This window comes from Semicossyphus pulcher, unplaced genomic scaffold (genome assembly GCF_022749685.1).
Source record: "Semicossyphus pulcher isolate SPU_LCO1_2020_fin unplaced genomic scaffold, fSemPul1.0.p SCAF_6, whole genome shotgun sequence".
Taxonomy (NCBI): domain Eukaryota; kingdom Metazoa; phylum Chordata; class Actinopteri; order Labriformes; family Labridae; genus Semicossyphus; species Semicossyphus pulcher.
Genome location: NW_027211737.1, coordinates 16,650,171 through 16,673,895, shown reverse-complemented (window position 1 = coordinate 16,673,895; position 23,725 = coordinate 16,650,171). Strand labels below are relative to the sequence as shown.

Below are 23,725 nucleotides of genomic sequence, written 5' to 3'. Positions count from 1 at the left end.
CTGCATCAACACGCAAAATTTAGGTGGGAGAGGGGTATAATGTTCCCTGTTCAGTGTAGGAAACGGATAAAAACAGGTGCAGATATAAACTCCAATTTAAGTTCTTTATTTTTTATATTAAAAATAAGATCCTTTAGACTCTATTTAATGAAAACCCAACTATAAATGTACAACAGTGTTAAATTGGAGGCTTTAAAAGTAATAATGTTGCGGGCTTCGTGGTTGTGAATGAGCTGATAACACTGTCATTGTAAAAGCAGAGTTAATGTTTCAGATAGAGCTCTGTAATTGACTTTGTGCTCAAAAAGCACTTCACACTACTCTCCCTCTTTCTCCCTTCCTCGCTCTTCCTCCTCCAACACCTCCCGCCTCTCCGTTCATCTCCACCACCGTCTCGCGCTGCCCTTTTTCTAAAGTTGTCCTGTTAAATCCTGAGAGGTAGAAATCCATTTGACCTCACTCCTGCCCCGCGTGGAGTGCCGCCTCGCTTTTATGTTTACGTGTTTATCTGGGAGTTATATCAGCCGTGTGAGTCCGTCTATGTGTGTGCGTGTGTGTGTCTTCTCGTGACAGAAGTTGCAGGCCTTCCAGGGTTTTTCTTTTTTTTAAAGAGTTGTTTGTGTTGTTTTATATCTTCTGGCCTGTTGACATTTTTCTGACACATCGATCAGAATTCTTGGAAGAGATTCACTCAGATTTTCACTGTGTCATCCTGCAGAGCATGACATTTCACTCACTATCTATTCTGTGTGTGTGTGTGTGTACGTGTGTGTGTGTGTGTGCTACATAACAGTACCACCAGAGCAAATAAAATCTGCTGTGTGGTCTCTAAAACCCCAGTAATCACTGGAGATACCGGCTGTTATGTAACTACAGTGTTTGGACAGAACATTGAATGCTGTTTGTGATGTATTAAATAGAACGATCAGCAGGTACTGCAGAGCATCAAACAAACCCTCTCCCCACTGAAAGCTCCACTCGTCCCTCTTTGTTTCTTCTCATTGTTGACTCTAATCGCTTCATTTAATCGTATTGTTTCCTCTGCTGCACGTTAGCCTATTTTCTGCTCCTTTTAAAAATATTTTCTCCTCATCTGTGCCATCTTTTCTGAACACAACACTCTCACTAAATCATTGATGCTTCGTTTCTCTGCCGTCATGTTTTCATATTAATCGGAACAATTGTGCTCTAATTGAATCTTGTTAAGTCTGTCATGGCATGTTGCTTCTACTATCAACGTATTCAGACATTAATCAGCATTACATTTGTTAGACGCACTCATTTTCTAACTCATTTGATACAAGAATCCAACAAAACAATGCTAATTCATGCTAATTAGCACCTTGAAATATGTAGTGACGTCCCATCATGCTTTAGTGTCACTGTATGTTAAGATCTGCACATCACCCCGGTTAACCTCGTCAGTTTTTTGCCTGTCGTTGCTAAATCAGTGTCTTGTACGTCCAGCTGCTTTTGCAAGAAGCTTTTAAGCGCACCATGTTGCCGTGTTGCCTTTATCAATTATACACCAGCGCTTCAATTATACATCAGTACATCAGCGGTTCATCCGTGTCATAGACCGTCTGTCTGCCACCACTAAGTGGTCCACTCAGCATGACACAGCAGGAACGGTCCTACTGATGCTAGGGTTTCTCAAATGTACTTGTGTTTTCTATCAGGGGTTTTAATAAGCCTTAAAACGATATGAAGGACAACTAAACTTAAAGTAGGACGGCAGGAGAGACAAAGAGCAGACCTTTGCATGTGACGGCATTTTGTGAGTCCTGTCATGTCTGTCCCATTTTATTTGACTTGTTTGTTTGATTTTGATTGTTGTGTTCCTCTCCCTTCCTCCATCCATCCCACCATCCCCTCCTCTTCCCGTCCCAAGGTTCATTTTTTCAGAAGTCCACTGAGCCCAAAGAAAAGAGTGATTTGGGAATCCCATGTAAGTTGATGTTTTATGTTTTATCATCATCCATTTTCCTTTTTTCTCATCCTCATCTGAGTTTTTCTTTCTTTGACTGATCGTTGACATTCTGCTCATGCTTTGTGTTTTATTGTTACATGTCATTCTGAGCTGCTTGATGGGAGTTTTGCTCTCGTCTCATCATCTGTTCTCTTGATGTGCGATCTCTTTGCTGTGCCGATCAAACAGAAGTCTTTGCGAAGTGGCGTCAGTAGTTCTTCAACTTTTCTCAGCTTTCAGACGAAGGAATTCATGACAGATTAATCAGCTGGCTGCATGATGGAAATAAGAGAGTGCAAGGCCTATATACTCTCACGTAATTATTTATGGTGACTGTAGGTCTACATATATCAAGCTGTATTTGAACAATTCCTTTACCATCCTCTGTGTATTAAAGAATAACAGTCTGACATACCATGGCTTTTTAGTGCATCTTCCTTTAACTAAGCTGTGGAATACAAAAAGGAATGCCAGTTCTATTTGTAAGACATAAAATTAAGCAAAAATAATGGAAATATCACAATCTTAAAGAGGCGGTATTACACTGTGTCACATGTCAAGGCATATATATAATGGTACAATGTTCGATGTCCGTACTAAATGTGGGTGAAGTAATCCCCAGGCTTCTCAGGCTGATTTTGTGACGTCACAAAGTGATGCCTCAGCAGGTTTCAGAGAGCTGGCCAATCAGAAGAAAGTGGGCTTGTAGGGGCGGGGTTTCTTAAAGGGACAGAGCTGACTGAGTCGTTTCAGGCAGAAGCTGTATGAGGGCCTGCACAGAGCACCAGTGTGACAAAATTGAGTTATTTTTAACTGTAAATGATGCTAAGCTACTCCACAGGTATCACAGGGTGAAATATGAAGCTTGAAATTAGCATAATACCCCCCCTTTAACTTTGCAGGTTATGCCTAGAAGCACTGTTAACCTTCTGTTGCACATTACATCCTATTCTAAGATTATGTTTTATGTATCGTCTTGCATAAGAGCCCTGCTACATCACATAATCACTCTTCCATCATTTAAATGTAGTGCAGAGTCCCACAGTGGAGTCAGGCCCTGACCAACTTGGTGCCCTAGTCAAGATTTCAGCTGGTGGTTGTTGTTGATGTAGAGAGTCACGTCTCAGAATCAGACACTTTGATTGGCTCCAGTACATGCCATCAGCCTGTGTTTTATTCAATGATACAGTTAAGCGAAAATGAGTACCAGAGCAAAGCGAGACAACAGAGAGACACGAGAGAGAAGAGAGAAGTTCTCCGAAGTTTAGTTTTTATATAAAAAGAAAAAAAGAAATGGCAAAAACAAGAAGTATAATACAGCTGAGGCTTTGCAGTTGATTTTTGACGGAGGAGATGTGCACGGAAAATCCGACGACTCTGCGCCCGATATGGAAATGACTCTGTCCAAAAGAATGGGCATAACTCATGAACAGCAGGAGCTAGAAGCTTCAGATCACTTCTAGAACAATCCTAACACACGTGTGCAATTTTCAGTCAAGTTTTTTTCCCCCAATCATATGGTTTGCAGTGTTTTTAATAAAATATGTAACAGTTAATTTTTTTCTTTTTTAGCTGATATCCCCTACTATAATGCAGTGAACTTTTTATTGAGTTACATATACAGTTAGCTGAGGTGCTGATTCTGCGGATGTGTGATGATACTGTAAAAAATGACAACTTTATGAGGCGGCGGTGCGGCGCCCCCTATGGATGGATGTGCCCTTAGCATTTGCCTATACTGTCCACGCCACGGGCCGGCCCTGCTTGACAATAAATGCAGCACAGTGAGCAGTGACAGATTCCTTTAATTAGCCTGATTCTCTCGGTCTTCCTGTCTGAAAGCAGAGAATCGATTCAGCAGCAGTTTACTGGATTCACAATTTGTGAGTTTGTTGCAGCTGTGGTCATTTTGGAGAGGAGCCAGCCAGCCTTGGATCGCTGCCAGAGTGGGCAATTTGCCTTTAGTTCAGAACACTAGCTTTGTGTTTACAAGCGTGTTGCCTGTGCAGCCCGATCCAACTACAGACAGTGACAAAAGAAGGTGAAATTTGGATTTGATTGTACTAATTTGACCCCATTCTCTTTGAAGTATTAGCCGAGTGAAGTGATAGATACGTCATATCAGCCCGGTGCTAATTCATCATTTGTATGTGAGGAAAATTATTAACACGAAGGTACAAGATCACCTGGCAAGGGCACCACTTCTGTGAGAGGTATGAAAGTGTCTTAATAAGTATTATAAAGGGTGAGAGGGTGTAAAAATTACATTCAGCAATTCCCCTTTCTTCTTATCCTCTCCTCCCTCACTTTCTCCCTCTCTTCCCTTTCATCTCTGTCACTGTTCCCGTCTGCTTCTCAAAGTGACATAATGAGCGAGATTCACTGCAAACTGTGATGATGACAGAAATTGAGAGGTGCAGGAAGGAGAGGACCTCTGCCATTTATTAGAACCAGGCTTTTTTTCTCCCCCCTCATTGCGGGAGCTCTCGTTTTATCTTCAAAGCCATCCATGAGCATCTGTGATGTGTTTAATGACTCTCGTTTAGAGTCTGCCGAACCAGATAGAGACAAGATAGAGACGCTCATTGTTCATTTAACAGATTGTCTGTTTTTAATATTCAAAAATACAGTCAGTGACATGAGTATTAGGAGGTTGCATGAGACTCACTTATCACCAGACTGAAACATATTTATTCTTTTTTTAGAAAAATTTTTGACAATCTGAATAATACGAGCATATTTCTTCAATCTTAGCACTTTCCCTTATATCTATCCTTTATACACTGAACAAAAATATAAACGCAACACTTTTTGCTCCCATTTTTCGTGAGCTGAACTCAAAGATCTAAGACTTTTTCTACGAACACAAAAGGCCTATTTATCTCAAATATTGTTCAAAAATTTGTCTAAATCTGTGTTAGTGAGCACTTCTCCTTTGCCGAGATAATCCATCCACCTCACAGGTGTGGCATATCAAGATGCTGATTAGACAGCATGATTATTGCACAGGTGTGCCTTAGGCTGGCCGCAATAAAAGGCCACTCTAAAAGGTGCAGTTTTAACACACAGCACAATGCCACAGATGTCGCAAGTTTTGAGGGAGCGTGCAATTAGCATGCTGACTGCAGGAATGTCCACCAGAGCTGTTGCCCGTGAATTGAATGTTCATTTCTCTACCATAAGCCGTCTCCAAAGGCGTTTCAGAGAATTTGGCAGTACATTCAACCGGCCTCACAGTCGCAGACCACGTGTCATTGACCATGCGTCATGTCACGCTCGCTGACCAGATGTTAGTTGAAGAAGCAGCATGGAAGATCTCTAATGTGCTATTGCAAAACCACAGGTTTTCTGTTTATAGGCTAACTGCTTCTAAGCTAATATTCCCAAACCCAAAAAGATAAACCTTTAGGCTTAAACTCAGCTTGACCCAACAAGGTGTGTGGGTCACTCACGCTTACGTTACATGTCACATGAAGTGTCTGTCTGCCATTGTGGTCACACTGCCATCTTCTTCCTATGTGAAGAAAAGGTGCCATTAACCATATTCACACAGCGGCCATTTTCCTCTGACATCACGCTCAGGGTGGGAAGCTCAAATGCTGTTGTAATGTTGTAATGTTGCACCGCTGTGTTCCATAAATTGCTTCTCAGTTGATCACCAACCGAAAAGACAATGAACAGAGAAAAGCCAGAGGGATATCTGGCCATGTTTTAAGCTAACACATTAGCTACAGTAAGACAACAGCTAATGTTATCTTTCCGCCACTTCCTAGCTTAAATTAACCAGGACGTGTTACACAACACAACAGGAAAGGCAACTCGTAGCGTTAGCTAGTATAATGTAAGCTAAGAATCTACATCCTAGCTAACGCTATGTTGCAATATTGAATGCTAAAGTTCACTGTTCTCTTGCAGTACAATGTTACAATTTAATTTAGCAGACGCTTTTGTCCAAAGCGCGTACATCTGAGAGTTAATACAACACAAGCAACAATCAAAACAGACAAGCGCGATCGGAAACAGACAGGCAGTGCACAGGGTGTTTTCTTTGTTTGTTTGGTTTTAGTGTTTTTTGTAATCAGCATCCACAAGGTCTGTATAGTCATCATCATCATCATCATCATCATCATCATCATCATCATCATCCTAATCAACATCAACAACATCCTCGATGTCATCATCATCAATAGCATCAATATTATTAAGTGCAGAGGCGTTCGAGTACAGTAGCTAACTTAAAATATGTCCCTTTGTCCCTTCAGATTCTACACAACAAACCTGCATGATAACTATCACTTCTTTTCTTTTGCATCCATCATTTGTTAGCTTAGTTGTCTCTGTTTTGAGAGTGTGACACGGCTGTTTGTGTTGCAGAGCAGCTTGGCTCGAGGCGATGAGAGGGTGGGAGGTGGCTGAGCTGTAGAGGTGTGTGGAGGGAGACGGCTTCTGCCAGAGTTTTGATGTGATTCATATTTGTGCTCGGCAGACACTGAAGCAGAATGTTCCTTTCAGCTGGCTGAAACGAATCAAATTGAGCAGCTTGTATTCAGTCCATTCATTAAAAAGCTTCAATTCCACCAAATAAAATGTTTTCATAATAGTTATAGAAATACACCTTCTGGCTTTTCCATAGTTGATATTTTAACATTTCTCCATCCCCGCTGCAGAGAATAAGGATGGACACATTTACAAATGACTGCTCACATTCACTCTCCGACTCACTCTCATCCGTCCATCCCTGCCAGTAACTTAGAGCGGATGTGTCTGCCAGGAGTGCAGCACGGGTGGTGTTTGCATGTTTGTGCCAAGCGAGATCAAAAAGGCAGTTGAATGAGCTTCAAGTAGTGATTGTCCACAGCTCCGCTTTGGATGCAGATCACAGGGAAGATAGAGACGAGCTAAGCTGAGTTATCCTTGTTTCCCCCCTTCTTTAAATCCTCTCCTCGGCAGATTGGATGGACTCTAAGAATGACAAAAAGCTCAGCCAATCGATAGACAGCGATCCATGCCGACGGAGGCTGAGCCGGGGCTTCTGCTCTGCTAGATCATGTGTGTCATCAACTGAGTGTTAGAAAGGGTGTGTGTGTGTGTAAATGTGAAATTCTCTCATTCCAACTAGTTTATTTGTCTCACATATTGGCACACACTTGCAGTTAGAGACTCTACTGGACCAAATTCCCAGGGCTCCTCTTTAATTTTCCAGATAAGTAAAGTTTTGCCAATTACAATGCCCATTATTATTGGACACAGTGCGGCACAGCATCAGTCAGCCCACACAAACACAAACTACCAGTAGCTAAGTCACTCACTTAGCCTGAAATCCAAACAAACTGAATTTGGCGTGCACAGTGAACACTGGCAGAATAATGTCGGTGTTGCAACAGAAAAACCATTTGGCTTCAAACACACGCAGGCAACAAAACACACCATTCACTCTCGCTCTGGTCGGGTAACAATGTTTTGCAAAAGTTTGACAAATTGCAATCAGTTCTCGCCGTGAAAACAAGGAAAGATGGCAACTTGTCAGAAGTATGACTAATTTTCCACCTTCACTGAGCACACCATACCACCGCACGGTCGAAGGCCAAATCCTGAGATTTGTCAAACCACCATGGATGCAAAATGAATTTGCAATTTGTTTTTAGATAATGATCTCAGTCCATCAACATGTCAAAAAAAAGATCATTTTTTCTTTCGAGTCTCGACAGTAGTACACACACACACACACACACACACACACCACAAGCATGTTTATTGGCTTGCACCTCGCTGAACTTTTCCATGTGTTGTCTTTTCACAACTGCAAATTAAAATAGTAAACCAACTCAAACCTAAGATCAGGTGCAACCAATCGCCATCCGGTTAAAGGGCCAGTTCGCCCATTTTCAGTCCTATCATGCTATTATGGGGAGCTAATGTCATTATGGTAGAAAAAAAACGCAATTTTGCTCTGTGCCTTCGGAGGACGCTATCCGCTTCTCCAACCGGTCCTGGAAAACCTCCACCAGTCTACGTAAAGCGTGTCATCTGGAGGAGGACAGGGAGCTTGCTAAACTACACTTCCTCAATCTAGGACGCCCGCCTCCGATGTCATGTCAATCGTCAGGTTTGAAATGTAGACTGCAGACCCGAAGATTTTTTAGGCGATCCACCGGTATATTCTTGTCGTATTTCAGATTCTTTACCGCTCTGAGCTGTTGCCTGCAGCAATCAATGTCCTTGACTGGAAAACGGTAGTATTTCACTCCAGCCTCTCTCGCTGGGCCGTTCCTTTCAGAGGGCGGGGCGCAATGCACGCTGGGTGTTGTAGGAATGTAGAATGGGTGAAACCACAAGCTGTTTGTACAACTTTCTTCACAGCTATGGCGCCAGTTTAAATTATTATTGCTTCTATCGACTACAGAGAACACCAGCTTTGACTGACAGTGGCTTTTTTCCAGGCGTGAACTGCTCCTTTAAAGCTACTGTGAGGAATCACAATCATTTTGTGTTAATCTTGGCGAGCCCTGTGGAAAAAGCAGTACTTATTAACTTTTTGCTGATCCTGTCCAGTACATGTGTCGTATTCGCGAATGAAAAGAAATTCTCCTGCTGTCTGTTGACAGTCAAACGTAAAACTCACTGTGAATGTTTTCTGCAGAAAATGTAAATAAAGGCACTTCCTGTCTGGGGGCTGTGAATCGTTTCGGCCTGGGGGCAGAAGTTACGGGTTTCATTTGTTGGTCATATCAAGGCATCAGTATTCACTTCAGTCTGTTTGGTAACCCGCTAAAGTATCCTCACAGGAGCTTTAACTTGTGCATCCAACGGGCTGTTCTTGTCTGTTATTCAAACAGACACAACGCCCAAATAAGTCTGTTTGAACTCCAGCCTGTAAGACTAAAATCTGGAAAAGTCCTCAGGGGGTCGATACTCACGGGGCTCAGTTTGTGATGGAAACAAATTCAGTTGCTACATGAAAAAAGACTTTAATTATCTGAATCTCAGCTGATATGTTGTTAAAACTACGATAGACAGTTACTTATGGGAGTAAGGATGTTCTTCAAAGGGCAGTCTGACACACACATGCGCACACACACAAACACAGCACTTCTCCATGTCAGTTGTCTGCAAATTGTCTAGATTGGCCTCCAGTGGATCAATACGATCATTCCCAGCATCCTTTCTCATGCAGCACGTGTACACGAGTTATTCTCCCTTTCTTCCCTGCATGTGATTGTTATTATGTGTTATAGTGTGTTGTGACCTTTGAAGAAGAACATCCTATAGAGAGCTGTCGGGTTGTACCAGTTGGAACATCAAACATGTATCGTGTATTCACTTCCTTCCCGGCGTGTTCCACTGGAAGTCACATATTTTTAATCTAAATCCAATTTAGCCGGGCTCGCGGGTGAGCGCCTCGGACATGAGACTGCTCGTCAGGTACAAAGGAGTGACGGCCTGGGTGGGAGATATAGTCGACTTGTGGATAAAGTTAATATGGATGTGAGCATGTCTGCCCATGAGTGTCAGTGCTCGCATGAGTGCTCCTAGAAATGAACATAGGTGTGTATCATTCAGTACTTAGTCAGCCTGGGATCCTTCCTCATTCTATCGCTGCACATTTTGTCATTCCGGCTTCACAGAGCACAGCCTCGGGCCACGCTTAGATACACTCAGAGGTCCAAACACATTATTCATTCATCGGGGCTCGGTCAAAGAGCTCACCCACGTTCCGTCCCGTTTTCAGCCCCCATCTTGTCAGGAAAAGACAGGCTGTTATGCAAGGCTGTCAGACAATAAAAGAACATCAGAATGTAAAGAAAAGGCAGCTTTAAAACCAAAGCTCAACTTTTGTTTTTACAGAGAGGCTCAATAAAGAAGAAGAAGACATATACACACAGAGGAGTTGAGTTCTGGAGAAAAGTTACTGTCAATTTGTGACATTTTCTTTCAATTCCAAACTGCCATTGGGCAAGTTAGAGAGATAATGAAGACATCTTTGAGACGGAGCTCAGATGACGAGTCAGTCCATGAAGGAAATTCTTCGGTATGTTTATACAGCAAAGAACTTTTAGGGTGCTTTTAGGGTGGTTTAGTTCAGCGGTTAAATCGGCAGTCCTCGATGCGGTGTCAACTCCCACGTGTCATCCGCCATGCTCTCTTCCCCTGTTTCCAACACTATCCCCTCTCCTCTCACGTAATAAAGCCATAAAGGTACATACATTGTACAGTAGGATCCAATGTGAGGTATGTTACTTCAGATAAATTTTGCTTATAAGGTAAAAGTGACAATGTGAATTTATGCGAGAAAATGAATAAGACAAGAGGAAGAAGTGCAGACAACATTTGGTATCCTGCTGTTCTATGTAGGTTACTGAGGCAGGTAGACGCTCTAATGGGACATGATGTTTCATTCATCTACAAATCAAACAGATGGAGACGGAGCGTGTCGGAGAGAGAGGCGTGAGTTATGGAGGGAGAGGAAGAGCTGAGAGAGATGGGATATAAACTGATAGACAGTGAAGTAAGGACTTTAAAGCCCACTGGTATATAATACGTCACACTCTGTACACACACGCACATTTATATCCAGAACAGTAGCCTAGTTAACGTATCCAAAGTGTCCCAAAACACCATAGAAGCTTTAGTTTAGAAGTAAAATTTTTATGTCTTCCTGACACTTTTCTGAAGTTTTAGACCTTCAAGTTAAAGTAGAAGCAAGATAAAGATTCCCTAAATAGATGAGGGCGATGATGATGATCATAATTAAGATCAGAGAGTTGGTATTAAAGGGGATTATCCAATTCTATTCCCCCCTGGCAAGAGCAAAGGACCTTGATAACAGGGCAACTCTGCGCTGCAGTGCAGTCGGGACACTTGGGATTTCACGGCAATCGTTTTAACATCATCAAAAGGAAATTGGTGAATGCGTTCGACAAAACCCATAGGGGACGAGCAGTGGAGAATTAAAGGTGGTCTCTAAGTTTGAGTTGAGTTGAGTTAAATGAGATGAGCAGATATCTGGCAGCGATGTGAGTCGCTATAACAAACCGCCATGGTGTCGTAAATCTTTGTGAAAAGAGTGCAAACTCTTAAACACGCAGCGGGGGCCGTAAACATGACTTATATGAATGTTTCACTTCCTCTCTCACGATCCGATTTATGTGACACACTGACCGTGGCTTTTTGACACATTCAAAGTTGAACCAGAGATCAACAATAGGCAGGTGAGACAAAGCTAGTGAAAGATCCGCCGTTTAGTTTAAAGGTATGTGTGTGAGCAGACCCTTGTGAGACCCTTCCCTCTGCATCTATTCTGTTGTTTTGCTTTGCACGGGCGCTGTTGTGGTTCCCTGAGCCAATCACAGCGTATAGCTGAGTGTGGGAGTGGTTCAAATTAGCAACTGGGCCCCATTCAGACCAGCAAACATGGTGAAAAAACAATAAAGAGTTGGCCTTCTTTCTGTTGGACAGGTAGGTGCCTCAAACAGGGTAGATAAGCTAACCGGCAGTTAGCATGCTAGCGCAAAGGTAACCGTGATGTAACCGTCGGTGTTAGCTCGGCGGGGTGGGCGTGTTCTCGCACTGGAGAGTGAGAGTGAGCTTCTGGTGAGGAAGAGCCCAGGAGGAGGGGCCCAGTTTGAATGTGTTGTTGACAAAATGCAAGAAAAAATCCTGCTTATTATCCCTTTAAGAGTTTTTAACCCATTCTACTACTACTACTACTACTAAAAATAAAACTCCTGCACCTGCATTTCAAAGAGCAAAGATGTTTGCAAACAAGTGTCTGGTTATGGCCTTTGTTCTCTCCCCCTGAATGTGTGTGTGTGTGTGTGTGTGTGTGTGTGTCTGAGATTTTGCGTGTGTATGTGTGCATGTGTTTTTGTGTGTGTATGTTTGTGTGTAAGTGTGTTTACTAGTGGTTGAGGCACCTCAAAGGGCTTTGGCTAATCAGACTACACTCATTCCTATGGGCCCATTAGCCATTAGCATGTATCCTTGAAATACATTGAAGTGAATGGAAGCCCTGTTGGAAACGCCTGGTTTTGAAGTTACATTTCTCTTCATTTCGTCCTAAAAGTTGATTGGAAAATACTTTTTAGGATTAATTCTTACTTGAGTCTATCTGGTCGTTAAGTGTATGAGAGATTTTGAACATGTCATCTCAGGAACCTGTATTTCCAGTGGGTTTTTTGTAAAAAAAAAACAAAAAAAACCCAAAAACGGACTACCCTTGTGTCTATCAACCAAAAATAGTATGTTACAGAAATGGCTGTATCTCAAAAACTACAAGGAGTTAAATCAAATGCTTGGTATAATTGTATTCAGAACAACTTAAATTGCAATAATATAGAAATAGTTGATAGTCATTAACGGGTTAACAATTAAGTTTAAGAGTGGATCTAACAATAATTGTTTTTGTTAAATAATTTGCCAGACATTTACTCATTATTCTATTTATTCAGTATTATCATTTCATACTTTAATCTAAAATGCTGAAAACGATTAAAAAAACTCATCACAATTTCCCAAAAGTTGATTCTTGTAGACATTTGTGATGAATAAAAATACTAAAACACTTCCTGGTTCGAATCCTGGTTCAGGCGCAGTGGGCCTTTCTGTGGAGCATGTTGACCTCGTGCATGTGTGCGTTCCTTCTGGGTACTCTGGCTTCTTCCCACAGTCCAAAGACATTAGTTAAAACTGTGGCTACTTCTCTAAATATTGTGTCACAAGGGCTGACATGAAGCATAATGTTTCAGTTTCTAGGAAACAGTCTCCATGAACATTTGCTTCCTCGCAGTCTCAGAGTTAATAATCAGAGACATGCTTTTCCCTCATGTGCTCGGCCCCCTAGAGACACTAGAAGTGGATCATAGCTCCCTCTAGTGGTAAACGAGTAACTAACACCATCAGGGCTGACCCCTCTGCTGAAAATGTGTTTAGGCATATGGGAGCGTCCGTGTTTGTGTGCCTCATCAAAGGATCCTTTCATGCATAATCAAGTTCATACTTTCTGGACTTGTTCTGATGCGACAACAGCAAATCCTTCAGCAAATGACTCAGGCAGTTTGCAGCTAAAAGCCTGTTATCAGCCTCTTAACTTTAAGGGCGGATTAAAGGGAGCGTTCCTATACTTTTCTGTCTTCTTCTTAATAGCTGCAGACAAATCCCCTCCTACCAGCTACAGAGGACATGATTATATGAGCAGCGCTTTAAGTGTGAGGCTTCGCCAAAAATTTTCACAGGCGCTTTCATGTGAAATATGTAGGTTTGTTTGTTTGGCTGCTTTGATGTTCAAGTGCATTTCTTCTTCTGCTGCTGCCCTGCTTTCTTCTTCTTTGCTGTTATCACCTCTCTTGAATCTCTCCTTTCCTTTCTCTCCATTCATCTCCTCTCCTTTCCTTTCCGTCCTCTCCATTCATCTCCTCTCCTTTCCTTTCTCTCCTTTTATTTGCTCTCCTTTCCTTTCCTTCCTTTCACTCCTCTCATTTCCTTTCCTTTCTCTCCTTTCCTTTCTCTGCTTCCATGTCCTCTCCTTTCCTGCCTTTCACTCCTCTCATTTCCTTTCCTTTCTCTCCTCTCTTTTTGTTTCCTTTCTCTCCTCTCCTTTTCTTTCCTTTCTCTCATTTCATCTCCTCTCCTGTCCTTTCTCTCCTTTCCTTCCTTTCACTCCTCTCATTTCCTTTCCTTTCTCTCCTTTCCTTTCTCTGCTTCCATGTCCTCTCCTTTCATGCCTTTCACTCCTCTCATTTCCTTTCCTTTCTCTCCTCTCTTTTTCTTTCCTTTCTCTCCTCTCCTTTTCTTTCCTTTCTCTACTTTCATCTCCTCTCCTGTCCTTTCTCTCCTTTCCTTCCTTTCACTCCTCTCATTTACTTTCCTTTCTTTCCATTTATCCCCTCTCATTTCCTTTCTCTCCTTTCATTTCTTCTCCTTTCCTATCCTTCATTTCACTCCTCTCATTTCCTTTCCCTCCTCTCCTCTCCTTTTCTTTCCTTTCTCTCCTCTCCTCTCCTTTTCTTTCCTTTCTCTCCTTTCCTTCCTCTCACTCCTCTCATTTACTTTCCTGTCTTTCCATTCATCCCCTCTCCTTTCCCTTATCTCTCATTTCCTTTCCTTTCCTTTCTGTCCTTTCATCTCCTTTCCTTCGCTCACCTTTCTTTCCTCTTTTTACTTGCTTCCTGCTTCATCTGCATTCTCCTCTCATCTCATCCACCAACCTTTCTCCTCTCTCCATTCTCCTCTTTTCAGTCCTCATCTGCTTGCGTGTCCTCTTCTCTCCGTTCCTCTCCACTTATTGGCTTCCCCTCCTATTACTTCCTCATCAGTCCTCCCTTGTGCTCTTAACTTGTCCACTCTTCCTCTCCTCATTTCTTCTTCCCTCCCTCGTGCTTGAGCATGGCTCGTGCTTTTTATCATCCACCTCCCCCATCAGTTAAATTTTCCTTACTCTCCTGTGCTTTAAAACATGGATCATGAATGAAATTCCTCCATTGTTCTGACTGAAACGCTGTAAAGTCTCAGGCAGATTGAAAAAGGATGTTAGAACTCTCGTGAAATAATTAACAGCCATATTAAGTTTTAAGAGTCGGAGCCGCTCTCCTTTTTTTTCCTGAAAGGTATCTCTGTCTTTCTGTGCCTCAGTCTAGACACATTATCATATTACAACAGCTGGAGGCCTGTTGGAGAGTTTCATTTAAAATTAAACCTATAGAGATTGTCCTTTGAGTCTCATAGGCGGTCTGAGGCAGGAGGGAAATGTTGGACACGAATTAAGAATGAAGAGAGCCGTAGAGAGTTAATTTGATCACCTTGCTGTGTCCTAAGAACGTTGATGTAGCCGTTTATTGACACTTTTCTGTCTGATATACGTGTAAACCTTCATGTTTAATATTATCTGTATTTCTCTTTCTGTTTTCTGTCACTCCAGCTGCTCCGAGTACAGACGACGTGGCTCTCTACGTGGGCATAGTCATCGCCGTGATCATGTGCCTGGTCATCTCCGTCATCGTGGCGCTCTTTGTCTACCGCAAGACCCACCGGGACTTCGACTCAGACATCATCGACACGTCTGCGCTGAACGGAGGCTTCCAGTCTGTTAATATCAAAACAGCCAGATCAGGTAAGGACTGTTACAGAGAAGAACATTTAAGTTTGACAGCTCTCTTTGGTTGAAACTTTCAAGCCTGTTTCACCTGTAAGATATCTTCTTGTTCCGGGTTCCTGGAGTACAAAGAGGGACAGAGTGAGAAGTAAGACCACAGGAGGATTACCAAGAGCTGTAAAGTTACTTGTTAAATAGTATATGTAAGATTTCTTGTGATGAATAAAAGATAAAAGCAAAACTCTGTTAGGACTTGACGCACTGTGACGGGTTACAAAACAGACTCTGTCTGAGCTCCAAAGCAAACTAAACCATCAGGAGGAAAGCTATTATAGTTATTTTTAATGCATGCCACTGCTGTCATTGTTAGCGGTACTTTAGCTAGCCTAATAAAAGCAGGAGAAGATTTCAAGTAAAAAAGATCAGACTTCAAGCTTTCTGCCAAAATCGACAAAAAAAAAAGAAAGTTCCTCATACTTTGCTTTCATGAAATAAAATATTGTAGCATTGCGGGGGAGTTAGGCGGTTGGAGGAAAAACGAGGAAAAGGCGACGTGCGTTGCTAGCTCAACAGAGCCCAGATTTATTTCCTTGCTGCAGTCACAGCTAACCCAAGGTTGAGGTGGCTCCGGAAAAACAACAAACAGGTTAACTAACTGCTTTTCTCTCTGAGCTCTCGCTCGTTTAACATCAGTCTTATTCTTCCCAGAACACCAAACCCCCCTTAAAAATAGCTTTATCACACTAACCTCCTCTTCCCTCCCCCGGAACTACTTCTCGGCCAATTACCCGCTACGGTGGACACCTCCCTCATTAAACAACTGCAAAACAGCAGCTAATAAAACAGTAACTTCTACCCAGCGTCACAATATAATACTTATGTAATACAAGCCAGAAGAGATGGAGGGATCGTCTTCATGTTCTTCAGAGTGAAAAGCCACATAGATGCTCTGAAAGCAAGCAGGAGGGTCAGAGGTCAGCAACAAAACAGCCCCCCACCTATGAACACTTGATGTTAAGGGGCGACGTGACAGCAAGTATCATCCTCTTTCATACGCTGGCTCACAGACAGGACTAGATATTTAATAAGTCTCTTAAATCCTGGCCTTACATAATGTGCACAGTCATAGATAAATAGATAAATAGCTGGAAGGACAGGTGCATCATTTGAAAGCTTGATACAGAATAACAGATGTGACCGTGCCTTGTACCTGGCTGCTGCTTCTACTTTCATGCAGGTATAATTTCATTCCCCTCCTCGGCCTCCAGCTGTCAATCTCCGCTCGTCGAGATTCATCTCTGTCTGTACCGGAGACCACTGTCTTCCATCAAGAAGTCATCCTTCTCCTCCGTCTCACTCTTTCTTTCCCTCCCCATCACATTTCCTGTTTATCAGCATCCTCTTCTCTTCATCTCCATCTCCGTCTTTCCCCCCCTCGCCGTGTCTCCCGTCTCTCTACCGCAGCCGACGCGCCCTCCCTGTTTGTCTTCCTGTTAAAGTGGAGCCATCTTTCACTCCCGCCTGTCTGTGCTGTTATGTCTTGCTCTCTGTCTTTGGGAAATGGATAAGACAACAAGAAGCGCGCCGCCACAGACGCTTGTAAACACGTGTGCATGCATTCGATGGCTTACTGGAAATGCTGGGCTTAGACGGGAAATGCGGATGAATCGAGGAAGAGTCAACTGATGCCATGAACTTGCTAGAGGAAACCATATTTATTGAATATATGGCACACAAACTCTTGGCTTAAAAATTGTTAAAATCAATATACTTGGCAAAAATGCTCTGAAATGCCTCCATGTTGGCCGTAGGCATGTGCGCAAACAGACGTGCATTCATCAAATCACACATTTGAGTTATATCCTGTTAGTACCACTTACAGTGGTTTAGGACAACACAGGTGCTTATTATGGCACCCATTATACCTGAGAGTATCTGGGTAACAAAAGATGGCATTTTTTTAAAGCCGTTAGAACTGCAACACTGATTGTGTGTTAATAAGTTAAGTGAGATCTGCAAATTACAAATCTGTGCACCTTTAAAAACCTTAAATCGATCTATGTATTTACGTGGTCAGGTGAGGGGGCACGTTTAAAATTCAAACCGTGCTGTACAGTTAATAACAGGAAAGTGAGGTCGGGACGGATGCAACGCAAATTGGTAAACAGTGAGCGAAAATAATTGTAAGTGTGTGCGCAAAGGTGTGAAAGGTGTGCGCGTCCGTGTGTGTACAAGGGTGAACGCCTTTGCAGAGCGGAGATTGTGTGACATTTTATCAGGAAGGCATTAGGATGCGTGTCACTCTGCGTTGAGGGACCATCTTCGATTACTATTAATGAAGAATTATGTCCCTGCATCTCTCGCTCTCTCTTCATCCCACCCTGCCCTCTCTCTCTCTCTCTCTCTCTCTCTCTCTCTCTCTCTCTCTCTCTCTCTCTCTCCTCTCTCTCTCTCTGTGGCTTCCGTTAGCTGTTAATTAAATTTCAGCAGGGATGATTTGGCAGGAATACCCGCTGGCTTTAAGGCTAAACAGCCTGGTGATAGAGAGCGGAAGAGAGTGATAGCTGACAGATGTGTGTGTGTGTGTGTGTGTGTTTTTGGGTGTGTTGGTGGGGGGTGATAATGAGGAATTTTAAAATTAGAATAGATGGACTCGTGCAGGGAACGACAGGATTTCAGGCTCTGTGCCCAAAAAAATAGAGCCTGGTGCAAACAAATCTGGAATAGTTCTCAGTAGGTAACTGGCCTTCCTGTGCTCCCAAACCCAATTAAATCTTGGATATTTCTTGGACTGGGTTTGTGTTTGGAGAGAGCTGTTTATGCAGAAGTACACTTTGGTGTTTTCCGTCCTTTAGAGTAAGTTGTGCTAAACTAAAAAAGGGTTACAGACATAAGTGTGTACAAAAGTGCGTGAGCTTGTCTTCTTATTGGGGGGCTTGGAGCATTCCCTCGGTTATCTTTGGTAAATGAAATATCCATGTATGATTTACTGAGTGTTGATATTGCCAAATGTATTATTAATACAATCAGTAGCGCACTGCTGCAGCATCTTTCCAATTACCTAGAAGGGAGTGATGCGAACATCCTAACAGATACAATAAACTGCAGTCCACAGTCATGTTAATGTGTTGCATTACTAATACTATTGTTGCAAAGGGTTCTTAAACTTTTTGATTACAATTTATTTTCAAAAAACCCACTTCTGTACTTAAGTCAGCAAGGTGCCAAAAAATGGGATGGAAGGAGGGCGCCGCATTGCCACAAAAATTATCATTTTGTAAACAGTTCTTGAACGCTGCGCGCCCCTGGATTATCAATCTGTGCCTCTCAGCAATCACCATGTTCCTGCAGTTGCCCCCAGGTTTACACTGACCTTTCCATGATCAGCACAGATTATAATCTCGGAGATTTGTCCCCACAGACTCCATACATGCACAGTGTGTGGTGTGTTGTGTCTATGAGTCAGTACAGCATAGTGCTATTGGTATGCAAGACATGTTTGTAGATGACATTGTATATGTGTTTTTGTGTGTGTATGTGTAAGTGGGGTGCTTGAGTGCTTACCTGCAGTACATGAACAATGTCAAGCCTCTGCCGTTAGCATAACCTGTGAAAACTTGAGAAAGATCAGGCAGACTGTAACTCATATAATCCTTACCTCAGTTCAGATCTTTAAATCTGCCAACTCTACAGAGTAGACGATTAAAAGAATCTGTCTGATATCAGGCTAGTAGATTCCACTCAGTAGCCTCATATCACACCTGACCTAGCAAGCGCTGTTGAGTTGTATTAAGTACCTATGGGTGCTGTAGCTTCAAAATGATTGGCTGGATAACATGGGTTTATCTGTTAGTTTGTTTAAAGCGAGACTATGTAAGTAAAGAATTGGGTATTTTCCTTCTTACAAATGAAAAATGAAGTTTTGCTGCTACAGCTTCATTTAAAGAATTGCAGCTAATGCATCTTTTGAAAGATGCCGTGCAACTGCCTTAAAGACTTATTCACAGACTTTAAATACTTTTGCTCCTGTTACAAAACATTTTAACATATCACAGAGAGACATGATGATGTCTTTAAATCAACTGACTCAAGAGCAACTCTGAAAAATGAGATACATTCAACATGGCATATCCTGTAGCTAATGGCCACTGTTAGCATGAATTACATAGCATTGCCATAGCTACTCTGCTAATGCTCAGTGACAGAGTGACATTTTGAAATTGTAGATATTTCCCAACTGTCTTCCTTGTTCTATTCAAGTAAACAAAATATACTTACATAACAATATACACTATGATATTCGGATAACGTCTGTACCAAGACTGCTTTTACATAACAACAGTTCCAGTTAATTGAAGTCAACAGATCTGTCTTAACAGTTTGAACTGTAAATTAACTCTGCCGTGTTTTGTGTCAAATGTGCACCACAGGGTTTGTCAGTCACATTTGCAGTGTCACATTGTGAGCATTTCAAAAATAGACAGTGATGTGATTAAAGTGTGGAAGATTCTCTGATTTTCGGGGTGAAAAGTTTAAAGGAAGACATGAAGCTTTCATCTTCCATTATTATTCAGTCAAGGTTCTGAGATAAGGTTTAAGGGTCTGTGTTTTTGTGTCTCATGCAGTCATGCGTAAGTCGTTGATCCGGGTCGTGCCCCTGTGTACTGCATCACAACACAGAAACATCACCTTTTTTAAGGCAGCCATGTTTTGCAGTTCATACCACCGATTACATAAAGTATATTCTTTATCTCCTTTTTTATCCCTCCAGCTGATCTTCTCACAGCTCCTCCCGACTTAACCAATGCAGCTGCTATGTACCGCGGTCCGGTGTATGCCCTCCACGATGTCTCAGATAAAATCCCAATGACCAACTCTCCCCTCCTGGACCCTCTGCCCAACTTGAAGATCAAAGTCTACAACTCTTCTGGTCTGGTCACACCACAGGATGACCTCGGGGGAGACTTCACATCCAAACTGTCTCCTAAGGTAATATGACATATGTATCCCACCATCTAATGTCAGTATCTTTCATCAATTGCTCTGATTCTGGGCAGAATTCTGATATATTTCCTACAGCATTAGTATACATGCAGCTCAGTGCCCTACTTTCCTCCCTCTGCTCTGTCAACTGCATGGCATGCATAAAGGAGTCAGTTGTCACAAATACAGATGAAACCACTCCTTTCATCACGGCACCTGTCCTGAGGCAGTACGAGAGCTGCACCTGCTGTTTTTCAACACATCTGAGGCACTGTTTTGATGGTTTATATGTCATTATGGTTGTTTTTTAATTCTGACCTTTTGAACCTCTGCTGTGTCAAATGAGCGACCCCGCCTCGCTAATATCATCTCGTTTTTTTGCGCATCTATTTTGTTTTCAGTCTGGTGTCTGTCTTGAGCACATTGAAGCGAGTTCTTGTCAGCTGTGTGTGAAGTTGAGGTAGACTGCTGAATGTTAAATCCTTATTTTGCATCTCACAGTGGACATTTTTGACAAGGAAATGCAAAGCAGGTCATATTTTACCACTTACCCTAAGGTGCTTTCACAGGGCTACTGTAAATGCGCCCTCTCCTCACAGATTGTCAGCTCAGCCCTATGGCAGCGCTCCCAGGCAGATGCAGATTTCCCCCCGTAGGGTTTTAGTTAATAGTTACCAAGAAAACATAAGGAAGAAAAATATCTTAATGAAAGCAGAAAAGTTAGAGAAGGAAAGGGAACAGATTGCTCTTTCAATGCCCTAATCATCCAGGCAAAAATAAAACTACAATGACCTTTAAACCCAGAGGTTATCCTTGCACAGTGAAACTTGTTTTGACCTCCAAGAACTTTCGGTTTCATTAGAATACATTTACACAGTATTTACATCAGTTATTCGAGAGGAAGTTTGTCCTTCAGACCACGCTACATTGATTTCCAGCACATGTTCACTCCTTTCAGCCTCCGTAAAGCGTGGATGAAGCTCGCTTTTATGCATAAGGGTACATATGATTACTAGGATCAATGCCTGCCCACGTGAGAAGTCTTATAAGGAAAAAAGTAACTCTAATGTTACAGTGAAAACTCGTGACTACAATGCTACAAAAATACAGTTTTTTATCATCATTTCAGACTTCAAGTTGATCCGATATCTGCTGAAAAGCGTCGTACCGTCTGGAAGGACATGTGTTATGTAGTGCCCTGAATAGAGGTAGAACAGAATATCGATATCGCAATATATCGTCGTCCCGACTGGTGGGATACAATTATCGTATCGCTGGTGCCAAATATCGATATTTTAATTTAAATAAAAATCTGCACTCTAAACAGATCTCCCTGCCAGCTTGAGTCAACGCGTCATTGTTTATCTCAGTTTGTGCAAACGTCATTTTGTGTTCTTCACTTAATTGTGATGTATCATTATATGATTGTCTTACAATACATAAATTATCGCACAATCGCGATACGTGATTTTATCGCATCGAGTATTGTATCGTGAGTAATCTTTGTCGTCTTGTCATTCCCCAGGTAACTCAGTCTCTGTTGGATAACAGCGACACCATGAACTTTCGCAACCAGAGCTTGGCCCGAACACGAGACCCTTCCTGTACCGCTCACGGATCCTTCAACAACCAGGGAGGACACCTCATCGTACCCAACTCTGGTAAACTTTCCGAACACACCCAACAGACTCCTTCACACTCCTAATCATAAACTGGGTGTCTACAGATGATGCAGCAGCCATTGGAGATTTTTGTACTGTGCTCTGAAAGGACAAAAAGCACCAAACATTTCCTGGATAACCACCTTTGTATTGGGTTGATCACACGATGATGTCTTTCATTTAATGGTAAAATAAAAGTTTGAATTTCCAACAACTTTTTATTATAAAAAGTGAAACCGTTACCAAAATTCAGACAGAAACTTTATAGATTTGAGCATCAGTACGTTTCCTGTGCTGAAAGTTGACCACAGAAAGTGAGTGTATTGAGCTGTAGTCAACATAATGCAGACACTAGCCTTGGGATGTTCCAGCTACCTAGTTTTAGACGAGATAAAACTTTCAGTAGACTCATGTTAGGATTTAAAAGCAGTGGGCAGAGCAAAATAATGAATAATGTAGCCTGCTGATAGGAAGCAGCTCTTAGAAGCTATAAAACATTGCAGCACAATTCACTTGATGATATATTCAAGAGGAAGTCTTACATGGGTTTCCTTTAAAAAAATATGATTCAATAGTTAATCATAATAATAAAGTGATAATGGGTTGGACATTCAATAATTCAGGTGTTCATTATTTAATGAATAAATCCAGAAATGATCTCATTATTTCTGCTTCCTGCCGCCTGCAGGTGTGAGCTTGTTGGTTCCAGCGGGCGCCGTTCCTCAGGGCCGGGTGTATGAGATGTATGTGACTGTGCACAGGAAGGACAGCTTGAAGTAAGTTTTCTCTCCCTCCGTCGCTCCTTTTTTCTCATCATCTCTGCGTCTCCCTCCGTGATGTTTTTGTTCTCCTTGTTTTTCTTTGTCTGTACCTGTCGGTCTTTCTCCTGGGCAGCGGCTCCTCAGACTTGTTTGTATGGTTGCGTGGGGAGGCTTTCACAGTGTGACACGGGCTTAGGATGCACAGCAAGGGATGACTCATTATTATTTATAGTGTATCTTTGCACTCCTTCTCTTAGTGATTCATTCAGCAGAGGTCAGTTGATGCTACAGATTTTCTATATTAGCGCCTGAATTAACATTCTTCAGTAGCAGAGTTGAGCAGATTATTGCGGAACATCAACACGGTAATAATCAGCTACTTAGCCGTATAATCTGTAAAGTAATCCACAGAATTTACATCGTTAATCTATGTTTACCAAATGAAATACTCAGTGTGATGTAGAGCCCCTAAAACCCTGTATTTTAAGATGTGTGAAACTAACGTCAACATATTTTTCACTTCATTTCATAGATCCATAAAACAAACTCCAAGCTTTTGACAGCCGAAGCAAAGAGTTCACTGTTTCCGCAGTAACTAACAGATTAGTGGTTATTTGGGATTACAGTAATCCTGTTACATGTACTATAAGCCTTAATTCCCAAACCCTGTGCACAAGCAAGGTGAGGCTCGCTCTCTGTGGGAGAACATTTCGATATTCCAGATGTTGTCTAATAGGGTGAAACCCCCAAATACCTGCAGCGTGTGGATGTATGTGCATGCAAATGGAAAGCAATCTCAAAATGCATATATTTGTTTTCAGACTGTTAAGATTTAAAAGGAAAAGTCAGGATTTAATTTGCTGGTTTTCTCTGCTTTGGCTCTCAGTAAATGAAATGATGTCAAATAATGTCTGTGCTGGCAAATGTGTTCAAATAATGTTCTTGCTTTCTTTTATAAAAAGGTCTTAAAGTAGTGAGCGCTGCAAACTAAATTGTAATCCCGTTCATTGCACTTCAGCAGGGGCAGCATAATGTTGGTATCTCTAAAACTGTCTCTAAAAAACCCTAAAAGTGTCTCGGAGGCTGGAGACCACATGGGGAAGCTTAAGAAATCTGTTCTTCAATAATTTAGCTGAACTAACTCTTTCAAACCTCTGTATGACCTCACTTTCAGGACACTTGTTCACATATTTTTTCTCCCATGCATCCTTTGTAGCTTCTCCCTGATCGATAGCAGTCAATAAGAATTATCCCCCCTGCAGTG

The 23,725-nt window shown here is 42.1% G+C and overlaps 1 protein-coding gene across 1 annotated transcript in view; it reads left to right on the top strand.

The window, feature by feature from the left end:
• The window catches only part of LOC138610285 (netrin receptor UNC5C-like), a 211,667-nt gene that overhangs the window by 169,564 nt on the left and 18,378 nt on the right, over nt 1–23,725 (top strand). The window contains exons 8-12 of the mRNA XM_069683018.1: nt 1,892–1,948; nt 14,883–15,074; nt 19,828–20,045; nt 21,565–21,700; nt 22,389–22,476. Of these exons, the coding sequence (XP_069539119.1) occupies nt 1,892–1,948; nt 14,883–15,074; nt 19,828–20,045; nt 21,565–21,700; nt 22,389–22,476 (691 nt within the window). The remainder of the gene's footprint in view (nt 1–1,891; nt 1,949–14,882; nt 15,075–19,827; nt 20,046–21,564; nt 21,701–22,388; nt 22,477–23,725) is intronic.